General features: G+C 37.4%; 1 protein-coding gene and 1 long non-coding RNA gene across 4 annotated transcripts in view; one reads left to right on the forward strand and one right to left on the reverse strand.

The window, feature by feature from the left end:
- The window catches only part of LOC138177533 (uncharacterized), a 55276-nt gene extending 48771 nt beyond the window's left edge, over window positions 1-6505 (forward strand). For all 3 annotated transcript variants that reach the window (XR_011172535.1, XR_011172537.1, XR_011172536.1), the window contains exon 4: window positions 6011-6505. This is a non-coding gene — a long non-coding RNA (uncharacterized lncRNA). The remainder of the gene's footprint in view (window positions 1-6010) is intronic.
- On the reverse strand, window positions 1772-25336 carry FLVCR1 (FLVCR choline and heme transporter 1). Its single transcript, XM_069108737.1, has 10 exons — window positions 24465-25336; window positions 18817-18961; window positions 13411-13548; window positions 12216-12283; window positions 11455-11558; window positions 9533-9643; window positions 8077-8182; window positions 7280-7391; window positions 4275-4342; window positions 1772-4110 (listed from the first exon to the last, which is right to left on the reverse strand). Exons 1-10 carry the CDS (start codon window positions 25209-25211, stop codon window positions 4084-4086), a joined length of 1626 nt encoding a protein of 541 aa, XP_068964838.1. The 5' UTR covers window positions 25212-25336; the 3' UTR covers window positions 1772-4083.
- Between the last annotated feature and the right edge of the window lie 4 nt (window positions 25337-25340).

Raw genomic sequence — 25340 nt, forward strand, 5'->3', positions numbered from 1 at the left:
AAAGCTATGGTTATCATTTACTTAGATTAAACATAAGGCAGCGAGGTGACAAACTGAGTGTTAGACCTAGGGTTAAGATAATCTGAGTTCAAATCTAGCCCCAAACACTTACATACAACGCAGGGCTAGCCACTTAATGCCTGCCTCAGTTTCCTAATTTGTAAAATGGGGATAATAACTGCAACCACCACCAAGGGCTATTGGGAAGATAAGATATTTGTAAAATACTTTGAAAATCTTCAAGTGTTGTATAAACACTCAATTATTGTAAGTCGGTTCAGAGCTGGTTGGATGGCTGAGCTCAGAAAAGAGCAAGTTAATGGTTCAATGTCAAGGGGGTAGGAGGCATCCAGTGGAGACCCTGAAGGGGTTGTGCTCGGGCCTTAATGGTTTAACATTTCTTATCAATGACTGAGCTAAAGCCATAGATGGTATGAAATCAAACTGGCAATTAATACAATGCGCTGGAAGGACAGCTAACCCAGCAGGCGACGGAACCCAAAAGGATCTTGAGAGCAATGAGCAGAATTTATGGTGAGATTCAATGAGAGGCTGTGGGAGGGGAGGGGGGCAACACATGGCCTGTGCCATGCTAAAATGTGACAGGGGAACATGTAACAAAATAAGTAAAAATACAAAACCCAAATAACATAAAATTTTGAAACAGAGTCAACATGAAACTGTAGGGATCCTCATGTACAGCTTAGTGATCCCAGTTTCTCCTTCAGTCTGATACGACTGGTGTCGTGGACAGAGATCTAGTCTCATGGGTTTAGTCTCCCTTTTAAACATCTGACTGGTGAAAGAAGCCAAGGAGCAAGCACTCTTCTTTCATTTCAGAGTTTATGCTGTTCTCCTTTATATTTTATCCCTCACCCCACTTCCCAACCCCCATCAATGAAAGTAGCAAATAACAAGTCATAGTTTTCTTAAAAAATAAATTCATTTCAACTTAGAATACTGGAGGACAAACATATCTTAGATTTAGACAAAGAAACATTAAAAATTGTCAGTGATATTTCACACTCTTAGACTGAAAAGCATTCTTTCTTCAATTACTCTGAGTTTAAACAAACACATCTTATATGAGATTTCTCCAACATACTGAAAAAAGTTATCTTTGCAACAGTTAGAAAGGCGTCTTAATGGAAGCTGGTAACATGGTCTCCTAGTGCAGCAGAATCAGGGACATTCATTTAGCCTTGTGCAGGAAGAACATGCTATGTCAAGAAACTTAACACTGGCACCTCTTCCCAGGAAAGATGGTGGGAGGTAACCAAAGAGCATGCCAGGAGGTCCGGGAAGAAGGCACAGTAATCTCTATAATGACATAAAGGATTATTGTTGTTGTTAAGTAATCCGAGTGACCTGTTTCAAACAAAAGCAAATACATAAAAGTGGTGGTCAATGATTCGAGGCCAAGAGAATCAATTTTGGTATTTGGTGAAACTGAACTCTCATCACTTAAAACAACAATGTATCCAAACAAAGTGGAATATTTATGAAAAAACAACCCTAATCATCTTTGTGTCATTGGATAAATACACCATTGAAATAATTTAATGAAAGCTTTTCCCAGCTGAAGGCAATCCAATCCAAGATATGAGAGAGAGTATCGTACAGCCCTTCTCCATTTAGTTTCAAACTATAGCTTTAGTTTCCATATGGGAAATCCTCTGTGTATTTTTTTTTGGTCAACTCAGGTAAAAAACTGCTAGGTTTTTCTAGGTTTTCACCTAGGGGAAAACACACACACATAACACATACATAATTTTCAAAAAGCAATAATTTCGGTTTTAATTGTAACTTGTACAAAAATCTCAGGGGCCTTAAAAGCAAGTGCCTATTATTAGTCTTTTAAAAATCTGAAAAAATAAAACACTTTTAATAACTGCATTAACATTTTCTTTAAATATATTCCTATTAATACATATTATGCTCTGAATATCAAAGGAGCTTTTACTGAGCACTTTATAACTGAGCTATCATCATCCAAATAGGCCTTTAAGAAGGACACATGGACCATTTGTATCCGTGATGTAGATGAATCACACAATCTCATCCAATTGCACAGGTTGAGGCATACAGTGGGTAACAATTATCTGTTCCACTCAACTCAACCTGGGGTAAAGTACTTAGCATAGTAAAATATTTTAGAAATGGAAGTGAGTTTACAGATCATTGAGTCCAAACCTATTTTAACAGCTGAGTAAAAAGACCCCATGAGGTTAAATGACTTGTTAAGAGTTAGCCATCTGGTAGCTCTAGGATAAGAACCAAGGGCTTTTGATTTTCAACCTAGTAGTTTTTCCATTGTCATGCTGCTGTTCATATTTGATAACATGTATTGTCTTAGATGTATAGCAATGATTATATTTAAACATAAACATGTCCATAGATCCTGCCCAAATCAGGATTATTATTCCAACTACAAAAGGTGTCAGTCAGCAACATTTACATGCCCAGAGCATCCAGAACGAACACTACAGTAGGCAATGTGGAAAAACAAACACTCAGTCAACTTTTCCTTGTAGACATCAGGGAGCAGACTGTCTTAAGAGCACGTGAGATTATTGTGCATGCCTTCTTATGGAGGAAAGAGAAGAACGCTGGTCTTCTCTGACATGCTCATACAGTACCACTTGGCATTAGTGCTATATTCTCTGTTACCTGAGAAAATAATGTTTAAAGAGTGTATGGTAGATGGTGAAGAAAACGGGACCCAAAGAAGTGCAACCATAGAGATGCGATAATTGTTCCAAGAAGAGCTACACTTACAGGAGGCTTCACTGAGAACATCTATGACTGTATAAAGCCAACGTGCCTTCCTCTCTCTCTTAGCAGCCTCCAAGGCAAACACAAGATGATCACACTACAACCAGGCAGATACGATTTAGTGCCATCGTGTTCCTCTCATAATAAAACACAGGATGGGATTTTAACAAAATTTGTTTTACACTCAATATGAAATGTAGGGCTCCTCCTGGGCATTAGGGAATTCCAAGCACGTTCCCTTTATTGGGTCAGTGGCTTCATGTCTGTATACTATAAGCATACATTAAAGACTGACAGATACTGTGAACAAGCAGTTAAGAAAGCACATATTCAGTATGTGAATTTTTAGAGTCTGTCATGTTTATCTATTTGGAGGAGGAGGGTCTGGATCCATGATTTCATTAATATAAGAGAATTTCTGGGGAGGAAACTTCCTTTACCAATTCAATTCAGTAATTGTTTTGCAACTTAAAGTCTTAAGAGAGCTGACTGAGGCCACAGCCTGGATGTACTGGAAGCAGGACTTGAGCTAGGTCTTCCTGAATCCAAGGTTAATCCTTTCTTCGCCAAAATCAGGCTATTTTCAGGTGATTTTCCATCTACCCACAATAGAATTTTTTTCTATTTCTCTGTATTGAGTTTAGCTAATCAAGCGCCTTTGAGCCTCGCCTTTGATTGTATCAAAAGTCTCTGATTGGAAATGGTATACTTGTATTGCCCTTAATAGGCCTAAGGGAGTTTGAAGATCTGCCCTGGCCTTAATAGGACAAATGTAATCACATGGGAGTCTATGGTAGGAGGAGCTTGCTGAAATAATAAAATACTAAGAGCAGTTGTTTTCTCTTTGCTGAAGGAGAATTTAATACCGTTATTCTACTGCTGTCTTAGAAAAGAAGTTGCAAGGGTATCCTAAATATATTAAATGAGAATATGCCCTCTATTGCTACCGTCAGTTTAAAAAAAATAGAAAAATATCCCATTTTCAAAAAGTAAATGCAGAAATGCCCATATTTTCAGAGATGTGCTATTATAAAAAAATGTAAAACCGTCTGATAAATAACAAAGTGTTAAAACGTTGTAACATCTTTTGGTAAAAGTAATTGTGCATTTATAATTCACATAATTATTTTCAAGTAAAGTTCCATCTCCCATAACTTGTAGATCAATTTTGACAGCTCATACACAGATCTGATTATTACAATTCATCCTGCTTAGTACACAAAATTTGCACATTATTTTGTACTGAACTTCCCATTCATCTCAAATTTTTGATTTTGATTGTTTGACCAACATAATATTTTTTTATTTTCACTCTTCAGAATTGTTGACAGGTACCTGTACAAAGAATCAGAAGATAAAATACTTATTATTATAATGCCTACAATGTGAAAATATTCCTAACTTCTAACAGGTTGAAAAGTCAACAAATTAGAAAGAATGATTTTGCATTTAATGTACAGTTTCTTAGTATTAGATAAAATGATGAAAATATCACCTACAGCTTTAATATCCATGTTCCGAGTTCCTAAATTTACACTGTGTCTTTTCAGATCAGATTTGATTAGTGCTGAAATAGAAAAGAAGACATATTACTATGATGTTTTATAAATAAGCAATCATATTAAGTATACTTTTCTAAAATCAGCTGAGAATACTTTAACCATAATCCATTATCATAAAACAGTGTCTCCTTATTACCCTATTACTGATGCTGTTTGGATAATCCAGATCATTAGAATAGGTAACTTTGGCTACATGCAAATACCCTTTAAGTAAGTCATTTTAAAATCACTCAAATCTGTAAATTTAAAGGTAACTTTTAACAATAATATTTTTCATATCATTTAAGTATAGTGGTATGTTTCATAATTCAGATGAGGACTACCACTGCTCACTTTAAGTTTTTAATTTCCCTTGAGATTGTTCACTTTAAAAAAAATAAAGATTTGTGGATGTTTTATATACTGTAAATGACATTTAAAAAAAAAAACCTGATAGCCTGGAACATTCCCATAAACCCCTCAGAAAGGGGTTTTGCATTCAGTTTTGATTTATGCCCTCCTGGTATGGAAAATACTCTCCTTTTCTTATCCCAGACTCTTGTCTGAATTATTTTTATACTCAAGATCAAGAAAATGCTTGCTTTCTGGCACCAACAGTCTCTATACCTGTCAATTATATGATGATAAAGTGGGACTATACAGAAGTCAAAGTATGACTGACATCACTATCCACACACTGCAGCAAACAAGAGAATCTGTTCCATTCATGGAGAAATTGTTCCTGTAGAAAGTGAGCATAATTCTCCTTCCTGGCCATTGCATAAAAATTATATCCAAAAAAGGGGGTGAAACTGCCCGCAATTTGATAAATTTTGCTATACAGCTTACTGTATTTTCATTTTCTATGTAAAAATTTCAAATTAGAAAAGTCTGAACAATGAAACATACATTTGTCCCTTTTAAAAGATTCATATTTCTTTTCTTTTTTTTGCTTTTTAGAGGGCAATTGGGGTTAAGTGACTTGCCCAAGGTCACACAGCTAGTTTTTGTGTTAAGTGTCCGAGGCTGAATTTGAACTCAGGTACTCCTGACTCCAGGGCCGGTGCTCTATTCACTGTGCCACCTAGCTGCCCAGGATTCATATTTCTAATTTCTATTTTTTTTTCTATTCTACTAACTCATTTGAAAAGCACTATAGAACATAAGTCAATATTAGAAAATAAATGATAAACACAGATCTGGTAGCTGAGGGCCAGCCTAGCTAAGGTTAGCATACATATGGTGTAATGGCAAGCACAACAGAATTTTTTGCTGTTTCTCTGGATTGAGTTTTAGCTAACCAAGTGCCTTTGAGCCTCCCTTTTGATTGTATCAGAAGTCTCTGATTGGAAATGGTATACATTGTATTGCCTTTGATAGGCCTAAGGGAGTTTGAAGATCTGTCCTGGCCTTAATAGGACAAGTGTAATCACATGGGAGTCTATGGTAGGAGGAGCTTGCTGAAAGGATGGAATAGGAAGGGTGGAACAGGAAGGAGTGGAGGAGAGAAAAGCACCAGCAGAGCTGGGAGTGAGCAGAACTGAATGTTTGTGATGTAGATCTGTATTACTTTCTCAGACAGAAGTCCTGTCTGTTGTTCTGTATTGGTTTCTCAAACAGAAAGTGAATTGAGATGATAGCACTGGTAATGTGTGTAAATACTGTTGTAGCCCTATTAAGCTTTGTTTTCCTAGAAACATCAACCGGGCTTGGAGTGGAGCAGTCCCTGTGAACTGAGACATGGAACAGGAGCAGGGAGCCGCCTATGTGTGAATCCAGGCAAGAGCTGGGAGCGGGCAGTTAGTGAAGAAAGAGCCATGGGGTTTGGAAGCCGGCCTCGAGTCAAGATGAAAGAGGACTTTACTTTGGATACTCTGTATTGACCAAGGAGATTGTAACTTACTGTGACCTAGGTGGATGGTGTTTGTACTTCTGTCACCTCTTAAAGATGACCATCAGATATAATGAATATGTTCTGTTTAAGACTATATGCCCACCTTAGTAATAAGTTATGTTATTATGAATGTTATGCTTTAGTTTATTGCTGAATAAATAGAGAATTCATTATACTACGAGATTAGACCCTTAAAGTTATTCACAGCAGCAGTCCTTAGGAGAGCTGCTTGTGATTGGCTTTACAGATGGCTGACCACCAGGGGATTGAATTTTTTTTTTTTTTGCCACAGTAACTCACAAAGACCATATAATAAAATGTATAGGAGTTGAGGTGTGTAAGTAGAGAGAAATACTCACACCAGTGAAATCATAGATCTTTTGAAGCAAAGCAGGTTTTTATATGCTATTTCTCCCTTCCTCCAATTTGGAGCAAGAGGGAACATACACTGATTGGAGTGTGAATGCTGGAAAGAAGGGAGCAAAAAAACCAAGAGAGAGAAAAGAGAAAAAGCATTCTTTTTCCTGGTTATATCACTAGTTTGAGAAAGAAGAAGCCATACTAAGGGTAGGATCATAGAACTTTAGAACTGTAGGCCGCAATGGCTACAATGGTAATGACAGAGAGATGTTATGAGATACAGTAGCAACCCATTGGTGGAGAAGGCTGACAAGTAGGCAGAACCAAGACTTGACCCCAGGACCTGTGATCAGAGTACAAGTAGGCTCTTGGGATATCTTTTTTACTACTGTTTATTCCTTTCTATGAGACTTGGCTTTGGAGTCCCATTTATATCTGTTTCTGTTTTATATTAAATACACTTATGATCAAAATGGTTATTGTTTCCTGGAAAGCGAGCAGATTCAAATACTCTAGAAATAAGCTAAATTCAGATCTTACAAGAAAGAGACTCTTTTGAATAGGGAGAACAAGATTGTACCATATGAGCTTTATCCTTGAGAATTCTCCAAGACTGAACCTTATCTGTCTGTCAAGAGTAGAGCCCTTGACATTCAGGTAATATGAAGAAATAAAAACAAATACTTTTATGAAACAAAAATTAACTAACCTGTTAAAATGATGCCTAAAAACATCCATGCACAAAGGAAAAGATTTCCAGCATGAGGGCCATGGTCTAAAGTAAGCTTTCCTTGAGCCAATGTAAAAAAAATTCCAAATATCTGAAATAAGATAAGGAATTTTTATGGGAATGCAAAGGAATATAAACTCTTAACAGGGCAACAACTGGGTCACTTTCATAATTGTATCTCAAGAAACTAGCACAAAGTAATTGAAGATACATGATAAAAGCTTATTGATTGAACGGATTGAACTTGATTTTAGAGAGGACTTTTCCTAACAATATTTTTGGGTTTTTTTTGCTTTTTGGAGGGCAACTGGGGTTAAGTGACTTGCCCAAGGTCACACAGGTAGTTTTTGTGTTAAGTGTCTGAGGCTAAATTTGAACTTGGGTCCCTCCTGACTCCAGGGCCAATGCTCTATTCACTGTGCCACCTAGCTGCCCCTGCTTTTTTTTTTTGTCTTTTTGGAGGGGGGAAGGCAGGGCAATTGGGATTAAGTAATTTGCCCAAGCTAGTATCTGAGGCTGGATTTGAACTCAGGGCCTCCTGACTCCAGGGCTGGTGTTCTATTTACTGTGCCCCCTAGCTGCTCCACCTAACAATTTTTATTTTGCCAATTTGTGCTCTGGAAATCTACTATTATAAGGGATATAAAACTCCAGACACAAAGCACTATTTATTAGGGGGAAATATTCGTGTACATCCTATTATGCATTCTCTTAAATTTCTAGCAAAGAATCTCTGGCCAAAATATGTTCAATTTCAAGAATAATTAGAAATTTACCTGTGCAGAAGCATTCAGAAGACCTGATGAAGTGCCTTCAGATTCAGGGTATGTGATTTCAACAGCAAATTCAAAACCCAAGGGGAGATAACCAGTCATGAAAAAGCTGGAAAAGCACACATACATTATGTAAACATTCATCACAAAGATCCTATCATACACTGGTTCAGTTGTTCTGTTTCATCTAGACACATTTTTTCCTCTAGGAAAAATGCTGACTAACATGCATCCTCTACTAACAAAGCTGACCGAGCTAGAGAATACCCTGCTGCAGGTTCTTTCACTGTGGTAAAACCTTTTCATGCCTAATTTCATTTTTGTTCTGGTTATTCTAAACTTAGAGCTGATTTTCCCAACTCTAGCTTGTTATTCTCCCTACTACAAAAGGCCATTGGCTTGACTCTCTTTTTCCTACACAAATATACTTACAACTCAAGGAAACATAACCATTCTGGAAGAGACACATATATCTTTTTCACAAGTAAAGTAATTGTAGTTTTTATGATATAAATTTAACCCCCCCCATATCAATAATATGAAATATACTGGGCGCAACATCTTTGGAAAAATATTGCATTTTCCACATAGTAAGGTGTGTAATTTGTAAAAAAAAAAAAGGCAAATGGTGGCAACAATTTAAAGTACCTAATCTGCCACTGTATGAATTTTAAATAAATACTGTTAACTGATCAATTCATCTTGAATCCATTTGAGCTTAGTCAAATTTATTCCTATAATATGAATTACTGGTATTATAAATAAGGAAACTTGGGGCGGCCAGGTAGCACAGCAAGTAAGAGCACCAGCTCCAGTGTTGGGATGACCTGAGGATTAAATCCGGGCTCAGACACTTAGCACCCACCCAGAAACACCTGGCCATGTAACCTTGAGCAAGTTACTTAACCCCAATTGCTTAGGGACAGCCAGGTGGCTCAGCGAGTAAGAGCACCGGCTCCAGTGTCGGGATGACCTGGATCAAATCCAGGCTCAGATACTCAGCACCACACCCAGAAATAACTGGCCGTGTAACCTTGAGCAAGTTACTTAACCCCGACTGCTTTAAAAAAAATAAATAAGTAAGGAAACTTTGAGATTAACTAATCAGTCCAAGGTTAACTTGGTTCTAAGTTTTTTCTATTTAATTTCTTAGGCCATACTGTCTTTAGTCAAATTTGTCTTTACACTTAAGTAAAACTGAATTGATTAAGCAGTTAAGCCTTTTCTGTTCTCTTTCTATGTAATGTGTGCAGAGCAAAAAACAAAACAAAACAAAAAAAACCCAATTTTTCCATTCAGATACCAATAAATTTGTCAAAGTTTAAATAAAGCATTGTTCAATGAAATGGAAGGTCTTTTTTTAAGTTACTACAATAAATCTTTAAATACTGAGTAGTATTTTACCTTTATCCCTTTCCTTTCTAATTCCAAAAGTCTATGACTAACCCAAGATTCTTACCCAAGTGCTCCTCCAGTAAAAAACACAATGATAAGGTGTCCAAGGTTCAAGGTAAAAGTAAATACAACCATTCCAATAAAAGACAATATGTAAACTATTAGAGTAGTCTGTCTAAAAAAACAAAACAAAACAATTATTATTATTAGTAGTAGTAGTGTCTGAATATCCTGACTACAAAATAAACTATGGGTGGCTATTGTCATGCCTGTTCCGTAACAATACTTTCTAGTGGCTAAGATTCAAAACTATCATATTGTCAACAGGGAGGCCAGACTTAGTCACAAAAAGCAGTAGATAGTGGGTTTTAGTCCCTCACAAAGTCAGAATTCATACCTGTATAGGCCAAGGTCCCTTGAAATGAGGAAAAACATGGCTGTTTATACTTCTGAATTAGACAGCATCCTTTCCCATCCTTCAAGGCTTGGCTCAAATCCTACATTCTCTTCAAAATGTTCTCTGACTACTTTTGCCCCAATATTTTCTGCCTATCCAGAATTCCTACAATATCCATTGTTGGTGACAATGACACTTAATCATTGCTTTCTTGTAACAATGCTTGTTCTGTTATTAACTTTTCACCTACATTTATGTTATCTCCCACACTATATTGTAAGACCTACATTATATTTGTATTATCTACAATACCTAAGATAGTATTATGCATGTACTAGGTGTTCAATAGTGTTTGTGGAATGAAGTGAATGACATCAAGGGTAGGAAGAGATTCAGAAGCTCAAACAAATCAAATCTTAGAACTGAAAGGGACCTTAAAGGCCAATACGTCCAAACAATTATCCAATGTATAAATAAGCTCCAATAATTATTTCTGAAATAAAAATGTATTTTCCGTGGAATTCTGAAAGTTTTTCATATCTATAAATATATAAGGTTTTAGAAATTTACTCTGAACCTCAGAGAAAATTCCCTTGATATTCAAAAGCTACTAAATTATCTCTTCTTTGGTTTTTGAGAGAGTAGGACTGCTGTCATTCCATAATTTTAGAAGATAAAATTTAAAATCCATATCTATTTCATCATTTTGAGCTTACCTCCTTCTCCCTCCTACCAATCAAATTCTTTGTTTTTGGTCTAGTTGAATCCTAGTGGGGATAATGTACATTGGAATATCAAAAACAAAAAGACTCAGTATTAGAAGAAAAAAACTTTTTGGGGAAAAAACATATTATTGACTATTTATGGCTCTTAAGTCATATCTCATTGAATTTTTTGAAGCTCCCTTCTGAATGAGATAATCACAGTATCACTTGTAGTCAGAACTTTAAATTCAACAAATATTTACTGAGCCCCTTTTACTGAGTCTAGTACTGCGACCAGATTTATGACTTTCTGAATGGGATTGGGGAGTGGGGGAAGGGTGGACACTAAAAACCACTGGGAGGCTCCTTAAAGAAAAGGAAGAAGGGAAGAATCAATTACTTGGATTTAGGAATCAATTGCTACTCTGATCAGGATATCAGTTGCAAAAGGTGAAAAGATGGTCAAAAATAAAGAGGTCAAAAAGTTTGAAAGTAAAATCAAATACAAAGAGTCAGCAGACATGGCTACTACAAGCATACCACAATATAATTAATTTCTGGGGAAACAAGGAAGTTTTGAAGATCAGGTACTTCCATTGTGCAACGATATCCCTTATGTATAAAGGTGAGTTTAGCAATGTATTTAAATAATCGATTGGAGCCCATAGTAGATATGGAGCTGGGGGCTCTCATTACTATATTAAAAACTATATTTAGAAGCTTACAACTTTCATTTAACATAACCCAGGAGGAAAAAAAAAATCTTGTTGGTCTTATCTCACATTCCTCCTAGGATCAAAACTCCCTTTCTAATAAAGTCACACTGGCTGGCACATTTATTACTTCAGAGAACCAAGTTACAACACATTTACCATTTTCACTTACTTGTATGATTTGGTGTAATCCAGCCATAAGCCACAAAGAATGGAGCCCACCATTCCTGCTACAACTAGCGTAAGCCCAATCAGTCCAGCACTGACTTCTTCTCCCTTACAACAGTTTTCATATAGTATTAATTAGATATTCCCTTCGACTCAAATAGGTTCTTCATATTTCTGGGTTTTCTTTGTGAATTTTCAAGTAATCAAATAAAACTAACATGCCAAATAAGAAGGTTTAGTCTCTATGACAGGTATAAGTCTAGGTAAAATGAAGGAGGTAAGCAAACTCTATTCAACAAAAAAAGCCTTTTAATCTATGAAAATAATCTAAAAAGATACAAAGAAAAAATTTATTTAATTCTATGTAGTCATAAGTGCAGCAATTTTTAAGGGATTTACAATCATCTAAAAATTATTTTCTTCCACTGGGAGCAAAGATATGCTAGATCAAAGTTAGAGGTATTTGTTTATTTTTATTTTTGTTTTCCTTCTTATATTCTAACAGGCTTTCTTTTTCTCTATCTCCATCATCACTAATCAAAATCTGCATAAATATTAGTTGATTAAATTCTGTCAATGACAACTATTAAAAATGCTTCACATGTTTAAATATTTAAGAATTAGTTTCAATCTCTTTTATCAGTACAAATAAAATATATTCAGTTATGCAAAAATGAAAGAATTAAGGACAGAATACTTAATTCTAAGATATTCCTTACAGGGGCTAACTACGTGGCTAAATAAAAATTCTATTCAAAATCTTACCTTATAATATGTCAAGATCATTTGGTTTAATAGTGTTGAGACAGAATAAAATGACCCAGTCATAATACCTATATAACAACAGAAAACATTAAATGCACCAATGCATAAAATATGGTGGCAGCAAAAAATTTTTAAATGCAAACCGAAAATTCATTGTTAGAGAGCTAATAAAGGGAAGAGCTGTTCCTTAAAATCCTTTATGAATTTGAGCTATGGGGGCGGCTAGGCCCTGGAGTCAGGAGAACCTGAGTTCAAATCTGGACTCAGACACTTAACACTTACTAGCTGTGTGGCCTTGGGCAAGTTGCTTAACCCCAACTGCCTTGCCTTCCCCCTCCAAAAATAGGGAAGGAAGGAAGTTTAAAAAAAAAAAAGAATTTGAGGTATGGAAATTGAGGGGATGCCCATCAATTGGGGAATGGATGAACAAGTTGTGGTATATGGTTGTGATGGCATATTATTGGTTATCAGAAATGACAAGCAGATGATTTCAGAAAAACCTGGAAACTTTTACATGAACTAATACAAAGCGAAGGCAGTAAAGCCAGGAGAATATTGTATAATAGTAACAGCAATATCATTCAATGAACAACTGTGAATGACTTAGCTATTCTCAGGAATACAATTGATTCAAGACAATCCCAAAGGACTCATGATGAAAAATGCTATCCACCTCCAGAAAAAGAACTGATGTTGTTTGATTACAGACTGAAGCATACTACTTTTCTCTTCCTTCCTTCCCTTCTTTTTTTGAGTTTTCTTGTACAAAATGACTAATAAGGAAATGTTTTACATGATTGCACATGGGTAAGCTATATCAGACTACTTACCATCTCAGGAAGTGGGGAGAGAAGAAGAGATAGTTGGAACTCAAAACTTTAATAAAATTGTTAAAAAATTGTTTTAACTGTAATTGGGAGGAAAATATTTTTTGAAAAAATAATTTGACCTAATAAAATATATCTACCTTAATTTACTAGAAAAGAAAGTGGGGGGAACTCTCTTCTAGAGGTTTATTTTGCCTTAATTTAACAAACTGTAATAAGGCACTTTCTTACATTTATGTATAGAAGTTCAGAATCCTCATATTAGTTCCATAGGATTAATAAACTTGGCTCATTAATCACAGCTTAATTCAAACCATAGGGCTGCATATTCTATAAACATATTACATCAAAGAAAATACTTTACTTACCATAACTAATTAGCAAAAGCACAAAGGGAATATTTTTAAATAAATTCATTATTGATTGTTTATAGGAATACTCTGGGGGATTGTGTTGGAGAACTGCTTGAGATTCACTTGGTGGAAATGGAGGCTTTTCTTTGAATGCTAGAAAAAGAAAAAAGTCAGCAGTTATTTTGATGAGTGTGATTAAAGGTCTCTGATTTGTCTTTGATTAATTTTTGACTTGATCTAAAGAAATCCTTTTAGCAAAGCTTCTCATTTTTACCTAATTATTTATGAGATAGAATAATTTCGACTCTTTTGCCTTAATTTATCCCCTATGAGAGAAATGGCCACTTTACCCAAGTGGGTTGAGAAAACACCCAAGTCATGCCATGGTTCTGCTGAACAGCTATGCTAATTAGTATATATTAAATGAAGAATTTTTCATTTTTCCAAGAAGTTCTATTGCTAGACTCAATTTATTTTGTTAAGAGTAAAGCTTCAGATTTAAACAAGCCTATGCAACATTTCAAAAGTTTTTTCTAACCCTAGAATTCTTCAAAATTCCTGTTTGAAAACAAAGAACCATAATTATTAAGGCCCTTTGTTGCTCACTAAAACTAAACGTGTCTAATTAACCTAGATGTCTATTCCTGATAGGTCTTATATAAAATAATGTAGTGAACAACTTAAAGAGATTTAATCTTCATTGTCCTTACTTTAGAGAAAGTAAAATGTTTAAACTGTTCCTGTTCTTTTTCCTTTCACTCTGTCTTTTGTTTTCAGTGATGGAGAAGTCTTTTGTCATTCTTTGCAAGTCTCTCCTTAGATTCTCGGGAGATAGGAAATGTCCCATCTTATTGTCACTGGTAATACATAATTCAAAATTATACACAAGACTTTTAGAATTAGAAAACTGCACACTTATGAAGCAATAATGAAACTATGATAATAAGCCTTTTCAGTTAATTATGGCAAGACAAAGGTCTGGATGGTCCTCTACCTTCTATCTCAAAAAGAACCTTTTATTCTAAATGTTAATCTCACTGAATTTATTGAGTAGAGCTCATGGATAACCATTGGTAGCTGACTACCCTCCTGGTAAAAGAGGGGCACTAACTCCCCTACAGCCTCTACTTTACCTAAGCATAAAGCCAGAGAGAGAAAAGAAACCCTGGGCAATGGCATCGAGTTCTATCACTAGGGGGAAAGGAAAACACAGCTTTGTAAAGTCCACAGGGCTGAACTAGGGATAGCTCCCTCAACCAACACCAGCTCCAGGTATGCTACCTAGTCCGAAGGGGTACAGGACAACGATTTTCCCATGTCTTGAATTAGTACATGTAAGGAAACCAAAAACTCTTAATGCATTACTAGTTCCTCTCCTCTCAAGCTGAACAGACCCAAGTTCTGCTTCCTTGGGCAAGGTTTGAATATGTTACTGTTTTGTTTATTTGCCTGTGTGTGATTAAAACAAGTATTAAATGCTGTTTTCAAGAGAAATATTCCTTAGTACTTACAGAATTATTTTTCAAAAGAACAGGACTTCTACCTTACCCTGAATATCTGCCTTTGGACCCAATAAAATTTTATAGTTACCATTAAAAGTTTATTATCATTTTGCATGTAAACCTTAACAAGGCTTAAAAGGGGAAAGCACATATCAGTTATAAACACGTAAACTTCTTGAGGGCAGGAACTGTTTTGCTGTTGCATCTGTCAAAAATGATACAACATAAAAAGCACTAGAGTGAGAGTTGGAGGACCCTGGTTCACACATCCTATTTGTGTTGTTTATTTATATGTGTGACTTTAGGAAAGTCATTTAATTTCTCTGGACCTCAGATTGTTCATCTGCAAAATGAAAAGGTTGGTTCCACTAGGTTGAAATAGGGATGCTTCTACCACTGACTCCAGTCTCCTCCGTTTTTCTTTCCCTCCCTCAACCAACACCAGCTCCAGCCTAAGGTAGTGCTTCCTATGCCTAAGGGATAAAGGACAAGGTAAAAATAAAGACTAACTCTATGACCTATGTAGAAGCCGAAGTGCAAAACAGTGCCTGGAGCATGGTAGGAACACGATAAAAGTTTGTGGGTTCTTTGAATATTAATGTGCTTAAATTCATTATTGTTGCTGATTAGGCATGACTACTTACATCTTTCAACTACTCCAAATTTTAATATGTTAATACTTACAGAGATTTACACACTAGAGACTTGTAACTGCCGTGATCAAGTCTGGTAAATGTAGCTTGCTATTTGCTATTGACTGTGCAGAATCAGCCCTAAGCGTATTTACGTCATCACTTATAAAACATGTTATCTATAGACTTTAAATTAGAACAAGAAGGTGGCACAGATTAAATTGAAAACAATATGCTGACAGTTCTTCATAGTACCACCAACTGTTTTACAGTGGAATGAATTGAAATAAGTCCCTCAAGGTCCAGTCATGCAATCTTCCTTCTTTTCTCATCTCTCCTTCTAGCCCACAAATTCCAGGAGAGTAAGGGTCATGTGCTACTTTATCTGCCTCACTGTCTGATTTTCAGCATTGCTGATGCTCAAGAAACTTGTTAAACTTTTTTAATGGTCAAAAATGGATTGGTTCCACCTCTTTTCTAAAGGAATGTACTTGCTGGAAATGCCAGATAAATCTTTTCCCAATATTATTTCACTTACTTAAATAAAAACAGGGGCCACTGAACCACATATGAGGCATAGTGATTTAGAAAACCACATATTTAATATTAACTATGTTTTACTGTATATTTCCCAATTACATCTTACTGTGATTCAGCCTGTACTCAGGAGTACTGGAGGCTGCATGTTTAATACCTCTGTTCTAAACTATTAAGTCATTCACAATTAGATATCATTTTGCCTCATCTCCTTCAATTTCTTATTCTCTTTTTACTGAATGACTAGCAGTTCTGGAACTATATCAAATAATAATGGTGACAACAGATATCCTTTCTTTATTCCCAATCTTACTAGAAAGGCTTCTAGCACTTTTCCATTACAAATAATGAATGAGCTTTTAGTATCTACTGTTTGTCAAAGCTTTTTTTATTCCTATAATTTTCAGTGGGCTTTTTTTTAAAGGGAAAATTAGTATCATATTTTATCAAGATTTTTTCTGTATTTCTATAACCATGTGATTTTATTGTTTTATTATTAATATTATCTCTTATGTCTATGCATCTTTCCTAATGATGAACCATCCCTGTGTTCCTGGTCATAGTGAATACACTTTTGAATATATTGCTGTATGGTTTTCTTTCTCTTCCCTTTCCACTTCATCCCCCTTTTAAGATTTCAGGACCAGATTTGTCTCATCGATGGAGTTTGGTAAGGTACCTTCTCTTTCTTTTTTAGCAATTTTATGTAATATAGGAGTTAATCATCATTTGAATATCTGATGGAATTCATCTGTAAATCCATCTGGGCAGATGAATCTGTTATTTCCCTTTCAGGACATGCTTTCTATCCACCTTCCCCTGTGACTCAATGTCTTACATGCCACAAGAAGCCTATTCTTTTCATAGCGCTCAATGGAGTACACAACCCATTTGGGCAGCAGGTATTTTTAATGATTACAGTGTTCTGCCAATTTTTTCGCCACTCCTACCACAAAAACAAATCTTACTCCGAACAGCAAAATTTTATAAACATGTAACATTAAAATTAAAAATTATGGAAACATAAGCTTTTACTTTCCCACATTATCCACAGAAGACAAGTATGTGAAAGTAGGAAGGATGAAAGATAAGAGTTTTCATATTAACAAGAAATAAAAAGTACAAAAAAATCATAATTTTTTAAAGGCACAGAAAAATATTCTAATCTAATTGGAAGATCATAGTTAAGTAATAAGCAAGTTTAAAAATGACTACCACAAAAGCAGATATCTAAATTATATCTTTTCCAAGTAAAAATACAATTTTCTAAGGCAGCAAGAATAGGTCATAGATAATTATATATCCTATTTCATTCCTTTTTAAAACACTTACATGCTAGAAAGTTGCAATCTCAAATTGATATAAGGATTCAGGACATAAAGTGATGGGAAAACCAAGGCAAATTGATGATTCTGCATACTTAACATAACTGCCACGACTATCTACAGTTTTTAATTAGTCTTATGGGAAATTAAGGATGTGGATTATACCTTCTGGACCCTCAATTTTCATTTACAGAGACAGTCTATGATGAAGCATTCTGTATAGTCTCCAGCCAAACATTTTTGCATTTTCCATAAAAGTAGGCTTTCATTAGTGTTATGTTCACAGTAGGAAAATTAGAATATGGGCAGACATATAAAAATCAAATTCACATTAAAATGACAGGCATTTTGCAATATAGAACCATTTTTATTGATACCTCTTTCTTCAATCAGCAAATATTTATAAGTTCCTCAGAATGGTATAGTAGGAAAAGTGTTGGATTTGGGGTCAAAAGACCTGGGTTCAAATTATGGCCCTGCCATTTAATGCCTGTGTGACCAAGAGAAAGTCACTTAACTCAGGTTTCTCATCAATAAAAAGAGGAGATTGGATTACATACCATTGAAGGTCTCTTTCAGCACTATAGTGTTTCTGAGGTACTACAGGTCTAGTGCTGTGATTTTCTCTTTGAATTTCACTGATAGAAGTTAATATCAATTTAATGTCTCACCAATCCTTCCCCCTGAAGTCACAGAATTGTTTCCCCTTAAAAAAACAAAAACTTTAAAAGCCGACCTTCCCAGAGCTTCTTCCCAACTGATGATGGCAGTTTGCAGCTGATTTTGACTGACTGCTTCAGTGCAGGACCAGACGAGATCGAGAATACTCAGTGATGAATGTCTGCAGCAGCCCGAGTGGCCTAACAAGCAGATATTTGCCACAGTTGGAAACTCTGACCAAAAACCTACTGCTGCCCAAGATTTGCCCAACATTTTCAGATTCAGTTAATGTTAAGGGAAGGGAATGGGAGGAAACGGCGGGGAGAGAAAAGAGGTTCCCTGGGAAAGATTACCATTAAAGGAAGGGACATGGCCACATATATAACATCAAAAAAAAAGGCACAAGTCTGACCCTGGGCAGGTTAGCATAAGATAAAAATATTAGAGGAAAGAAGAAATGGCCAAGAGGCAATAATCTTTAAAACCAGCAGGTTAGTAGGATGAACTCAAAAGTTAGTAGAGAGATACAAGATTAAGTAGACTTATAATTCAGTGCATTATTAAAAAGATTAAACTGAGTAAAAGGTATTGCTGGGATTACTGTCATGGCATTCCAAAAAGAAGGTACATGTATGGCATGAACTGAAAGCAAGCAAGTGACATCTGAGATATTATAAATAAGAAACTTCAATAGATGATAATTTTTTTTACATTCTTCTATTATATTCATTCTACTTAAATTTTAGGAAAAACAAGTTTGCTTACCAATTACTGTTAGTATGAATAAAAATGTGGAAACTGATGCTGTTCCATAGAACATGATGCTGATATTGTGTGCCATGAGAGCAGTGTCGTTCCTTGTGTTGGGCACCAAAACTGGTGGTAACAAAAAGCCAACTGCAGCACCAAGCTATAAAATATATAGTAAAATATAAACAACTGTAAAAACTGTTCATCACAGATTTTTTTCCCAATCCTGCAAATGTACTGAAATTTAACAGAATATTAGTGTTAAAAGGAGTTACTGACAACGCACATCTGCTTTCTTTCTACAATGTTTTCCTTAATAAAAGATAATTATCCTAAAACCAACTTAAAACAGGAAAAGATGCTTTAAAAAAAAGTACTTTAGCTAACTCCATGGAACAAACCCAATAACTTTTACTTCAATTGATTTTAGACACTCAAAAGCCAGTTTTATTTTCTACTTGAAAGTGCTGCCAGTTTGAACCCTCAGTTTTCCACTGAACCTCAGAATTTTAGAGTTGAAAGGTATCCATACATGAAAAATAATTCCCTCTAGAACACAATATACTCAAAAAGCAGTCATCCATACTTTGATTGGAGACTTCCAAAGAGGAACTCATTATTTCAGCATGTTGTATTTTTTTGATAGTTGTTTTAAGAGGAATTTCCTCATATCAAGCCAACATTTGCTTTCCCCCCCAACTTCTATCTTTTGCTCCAAGGTCAACCCTCTGGACCAAAGCAAGACATTTAATGCCTCTTCTGCATGACAGCTCTGAAAATATTTGAAGATAATGATCATATTCTTCTGCTTCCTCAAAGTATTCTTTTCTTTAATAACTTCAACCAGTCCTCTTGTGGAGTACATAAACCTGAAGTCCTTCAGTATCCTAGATATGCTTGGCAAGATACTCCCCAGCTAATCCATGTTCTTCCTAACTGTGGAAGCCAAAACTGGACACAATATTATGGAAGCGGTCTCACCAGGGCAGAGTACATGAAAATGATTGCATCCACATTCCTGGATGTGTGGCAGTGGGAAGGTTGTCCTTCGATAGATAATTAAGCAGATAAAAATCAAATACAATGATTTAGTTGATGAGGTAGGGAACTCTTAGTGTAAGATTAATAGGCTTTTAAATAGTTTTGAATTTGCAATCAAGATGAACCTGAGCTCAAGCTCTACTTTTACTAGTTATCCAACTGTGGGCAAGGTACCCCCTGTGCTCCTCAGTTTAGTCATGTGTAAAACAGGGGTAATACCTATTACATCCCCTCATTGGGTTATCATATAAAGTAATCTGAATCAATTATTAAGCACCTACTATGTGCCAGGCAAACAAAGAGGCAAAAGACAATCCATGCCCTTAAGGAGCTTACAGTCTAATAGGGAGACGACATGCAAACAAAGCAAGTTATGTACAAGATAAGTAGGGAATAATTATCAGAAGAAAGGTACTAGAATTAGGAGGGGTTGGTTGAGGGAGGCTTTCTGTAGAAGGTATATTTTAGTTGGGTAATCTATGTAAATTGATTTTCAATCTCATAAATATCAGGTCCGCTAATTTCATGGATGAGAAAACTTCTGCTCAAAAGGGTCAGTGACATGCCCAAAGGCCACACACAATGAGTTTAACAGCCTTCTTCATTTTTATGGATGAGAAAATTTCAGCTCAAAAAGGCTGGTGACGTGTCCACAGATCACACAGTATGTTTAAGAGCCCTCTCACTTTATGGATGAGGAAACTGAAGCTTAAAAAGGTTAGTGAGAGGCCCAAAGGCCACACAGGGAGTTTAAGAGACTTCCTCAGGTGGAGATGGCAAAAGAAAGGCAGCAACCCAGCCAAATTCTATCAACATTTCCTTCCAAACAACTTTGAAATAGTGGCTCAAATCAAACTTTGGAGTGGCAGAGCCAACAAAAGGTTGGGGTGAGACATTTTTCTAACTTAAGACAACTTAGGAAGTCAGCAGGAAAGATGACACTAGGGTTTGTGGAATGCATATGGAAGTGGCCCCAGTAACAGGTCTTGGAGAAGCAAAAGCATAGCAGCTTTGGGAGCTCTCAGCCCAGAAACGGGAAGGAAGTCAGACAACTTGTCAGAACGAGATTAGGAGGGACCCTTTGCCGGCACTGATTGATAACTGTATTGCCCATACAGAGTTCTGGGTTTTATTTCCAGGGCAGAGTGGAGTGCCTGTGGCTACAGAAGAGCAGGGGTCCTGGTCACAGTTTCAAAGCAAAGAGAAGTGCCAGTGCTTGTGGTTGTAAGGGAGCAGGGACTCTTCCTGGGTAAAGACTAGATTGCAGACAAGGAGAACAGTAACTATGCCCCTCCCAAGATCACACCACCTTGGAAGCACCAAAAACTTGCAGACCCCCAGAACTAACTCTGAAAAAAGCAGCATGAAAAAGCTTGAAGCTTGGGACAGATAAACAGACCCCTACTTTAACAAAAAGCTAAAAGTCAAAAAATAGGCTGGAAAAATCAACAACAAAAGTTGACCATAAAAAGCTACTATGGTGGCAGACAGACCAACATGAAAACTAAGAAGATAACAATGTGAAAACAGCTATCCAAAAAAGTCTCAAAGAAAAATGCTAATTAGACCCAAGTCCAACAAGGATTCCTGGAAGAGTTAAATAGATGAGTGGTAGAAGAAAAATTGGGAAAATAAATATCAGGGATAAAAGAAAATAATGAAAAGAGAGTAAAAGAGGCACAAAAAATACTGAAGAAAAAAACAACACACATACACACACACATACAAAATACACACTCACTCACTCAGTGAGGTAGAGAAATATATTTTAACCTAAAAGGGAAATAGGAGGGGAGGACAATAAGAGGGGGCAGAGGGAAGGGAGTGATAAAAAGGAGGGCAAATTAAGGGAGGTAATGGCCAAAAGCAAAACAGACTTTTGAGGAGGACAGGATAAAGAGAGAAAAGGATAAGCAGAAGTAAACAGTCTGGAGAAAATATAGTTAGTAATCTTAACTGTGAATGTGAACGAGATGAGCTCACCCATAAAACAGAAGCAGATACCGGAATGGACTAGAAACTAGAATTCAACAATATGTCATTTAAAAGAGATACACCTGAAACAGAAAGACACCCACACAGAGTTAAAATTAGGGGTGGAACAAAATTTATTTGCTCAAGCAGAAGTTAAAAAAAAAACAGGGGTAGCAATCATGATCTCAGCAAAGCAAAAGCAAAAAGAGACCTAATTTAAAAAGATAACCAGAGAAACTATTTTTTCCTAAAAGTATCATAGACCAGGGCAGCTAGGAGCGCAGTGAATAGAGCACCAGCCCTGGAGTCAGGAGGACCTGAATTCAAATACAGCCTCAGACACTTGACACACTTACTAGCTGTGTGACTCACTTAATCCCAATTGCCCTCCAAAAAAAAAGTATCATAGACAATGAATATCAAAAAAATTTACAGCAAGTTTCTCTGATAGACATCATTTCTCAAATATATAGAGAAATGAGTCAAATTTACAAAAATAAGAGCTATTCCTCAACTGATAAATGGTCAAAAGATATGAATGGTCAGTTTTCAGAAGATGAAATCAACTCTAAATACAGTCATATGAAAAAATGCTCTAAGTCACTAATAATTAGAGAAATGCAAATGAAAATAACTCAGAGGTACCACTTCACACCTATCAGATTGGCTAACAGACAAATTCGGAGGGGATGAGGCAAAACAGGCATATTAATAAACTGTCAGCAGAGTAGAAACTGGTCCAACCTTCTGGAAAACAATTTGGAACTATGCCCAAAGGGCTATTTAAAAGTGTACATACCCTTTTACCCAACAATACCACTACTAGGTCTGCATCCCAAAGAAAAAACCTGTATGAACAAAAATATCTATAGCATCTCTTTTTGTGGTGGCAAAAAATGTGAAATTAAGGAGATGTTCATCAAATGGAGAATGGCTGAAGAAAATGTGGCAAATTATTTGGGATGGTGTACTATTGTGCTATAAGAAATGATGAGCAGGATGGTTTCTGAAAAACATAAGACCTATATCAACTGATGAAAATGAAGTGAGCAGAACCAGGAGATCATTATATATAATAAAAGCAATATTGTAATGATGATCAACTGTGAAAGATTTTGCTACTCCAATCAATATAATAACCCAAAACAATAACAAAGGACTCATGATGAAAAAATGCTATCCACCTCCAGAGAGAGAATTGATGAACTCTGAGTACATACTGAAGTATAATTTTTCACTTTTTTGTAATATGGCTGCTAGAAAATGTTTTGCATTATTTCACCTGTATAATTGATATCAGATTGCTTGCCTTCTCGTTGGATTGGTGTGGGAAGGAGTAGGAGGGAGAGAATCTGGAACTCAAAATAAAAAAAAAAGAATGTTAAAAATAAAATTATTTTTGAGTGTTTTTTTTTTTTAAGGTAACCATAAAAAGAGGGTAGCTAGGTTATGCAGTAGATAGAGCATTAGGTCTGGAGTCAGGAAGACCTGAGTTTAAATCCATTTTCAGATACTAACCAGCTGGACAAGCTAGTACTCATAGCATGTAACTTAACCCTGTTTGCTTCAATTTCCTCACCTGTAAAATGAGCTGGAGAAGGAAATGGCAAACCACTCCAGTATCTTTGCCAAGAAAATCCCACAAGGGGTCCTGAAAAGTTGGTTGTGAGTTGGGACAACACAGGTCCTCCACCAAAAAAATAAAAAGACCTTTCCTTTTCATGGGTGAGAAAATTTCAGCTCAAAAAGGTTAGTGACATGCCCACAGGTCACACAGTGAGTTTAAGGAGCACCCTTTATTTTGTGGAGTAGAGGATTGTGGCTCAAAAATGTTAGCGACATACCCAGAGGCTATAGAGTGAATGGAAGGAGCACCCCTCATTTTATGGATGAGAAAACTTCAGCTCAAAAAAGTTAGTAACAAGCTGTGGTTTATGATTATAATGGAATATTATTGTGCTGTAAGAAATGACAAGCAGGATAACTTCAGAAAAACCTGGAAACACATGAACTGATGTACAGTGAAGTGAACAGAACCAGGAGAACGTTGTATACAGTAAGAGCAATATTGTTCCAAGAACAACTGTGAATGACTTAGCTATTCCTAGCAAAACGATGATCCAAGACAATCCCAAAGGACTAATGTCTGGGCTTAATATTTACCTCCAGGGAAAGAACTGATAATGAATACACACTGACGCATGCTATTTTTCCACTTTCTTTCATTTTTTTTCTTTTATTCGGTTCTTCTTGTACCAAATGACTAACATGGAAATGTTTTTATCTATATCTGATTGCTTACCGTCGGGGGCGGGGAGGGAGGCTAAGAATTTGGAATGCAAAAGTTTAAATAAAAATGCAAAAAAAAAAAAAAAAGGTGACATGCCGCTAGATCATACAAGTGGGTTTGAGTCCCCTTCTCTCATCTGATGAATGAGAAAATTTCAGCTCAAAAGGGTGGGTGATAATGCCCAAAGGTCACACGGGGAGTTTAAGGACGAGCACCGTGGCTCAGGAAGGTTAGTGCCATGCGCACAGGTCACCCCGGGCGCCTGACGGCAGGGCTACCTGCAGATGTGACGGTTCTTTTCCCACTGAATCCGGACATGCACGGGAGCCGCAGCCTCCGGCCCCCTGCCCTTGCTTACCTGGTTCCCCAGCACAGCCGTGGCACAGGCGGTGGACACCTCCCGGGGCCCGAACCACACGGAGGCTATGCGGGAGGGCAAGCCCAAGATGAACACCTGCGCCACCGAGCACAGCAACTGGCCCAGCATGGTGACCCAATAGAGGTGCGGGGCCACGCTGCCACACTTGACCCAGGCGCCCAGGGCGTTGAAGCCCGAGCCCAGCAGGGCGGTGGGGCGCAGGCCATACTTGTCCAGCAGCCAGGTGGCGGGGAAGATGAGCGGCACGTAGGCCAGCATGTAGACCATGGAGAGCCAGTCGATGTCGGTCAAGGGCACGCTGTAGAAGTGCTCGAAGACGTTGCTGATGATGCTGTACTGGATCCACTGGAAGGCGTTGACCAGCGAGTACAGGCTGAAGATGAGCAGCACGGCGAAGCGCTGCCGGGACAGCGCCGTGCGCACCGCGCGGGGGCCCCGCTCCGCCAGGGCCTCGGCCTTGCTGCCGCTGAGGAGAAGCAGGGGGACCAGCCGAGCCTGGGGCTCCTCCTCCTCCTCTCCCGGCTGGGACTTGTCAAAGCTCCCCAAGGCCGGGGCGGCGGCCTCGCCGAGCAGCGGGTCCCCGTTCGCGGCGGCCTGCAAGCTTCCATTCGCTCGCTTGACCTCCGGCTCCCCCTTATCAGTTATGTGGTTGTTCAAGCCGGGAAGCCCGACCTCAGCTAGGCTTTTGCCCTCCCGCTCCGCCGCCGCCGCCGCCCCTTCGGTCATGTCCCTCAGGGCGCCCGTCAGGCACCACGCGGCCCTGGGCCGCCCCAATCCCCTCCCCCACCCCTACCCCTCCCTCGCCCCTGCCAGCGGAACCTAGACCTGCTGCAGCAAAGGTCGACACACTACAGC

Source organism: Petaurus breviceps, unplaced genomic scaffold (assembly GCF_028583685.1).
Source record: "Petaurus breviceps papuanus isolate PSGF00001 unplaced genomic scaffold, PetGlider_PUasm1.0 90434, whole genome shotgun sequence".
NCBI lineage: Eukaryota > Metazoa > Chordata > Mammalia > Diprotodontia > Petauridae > Petaurus > Petaurus breviceps.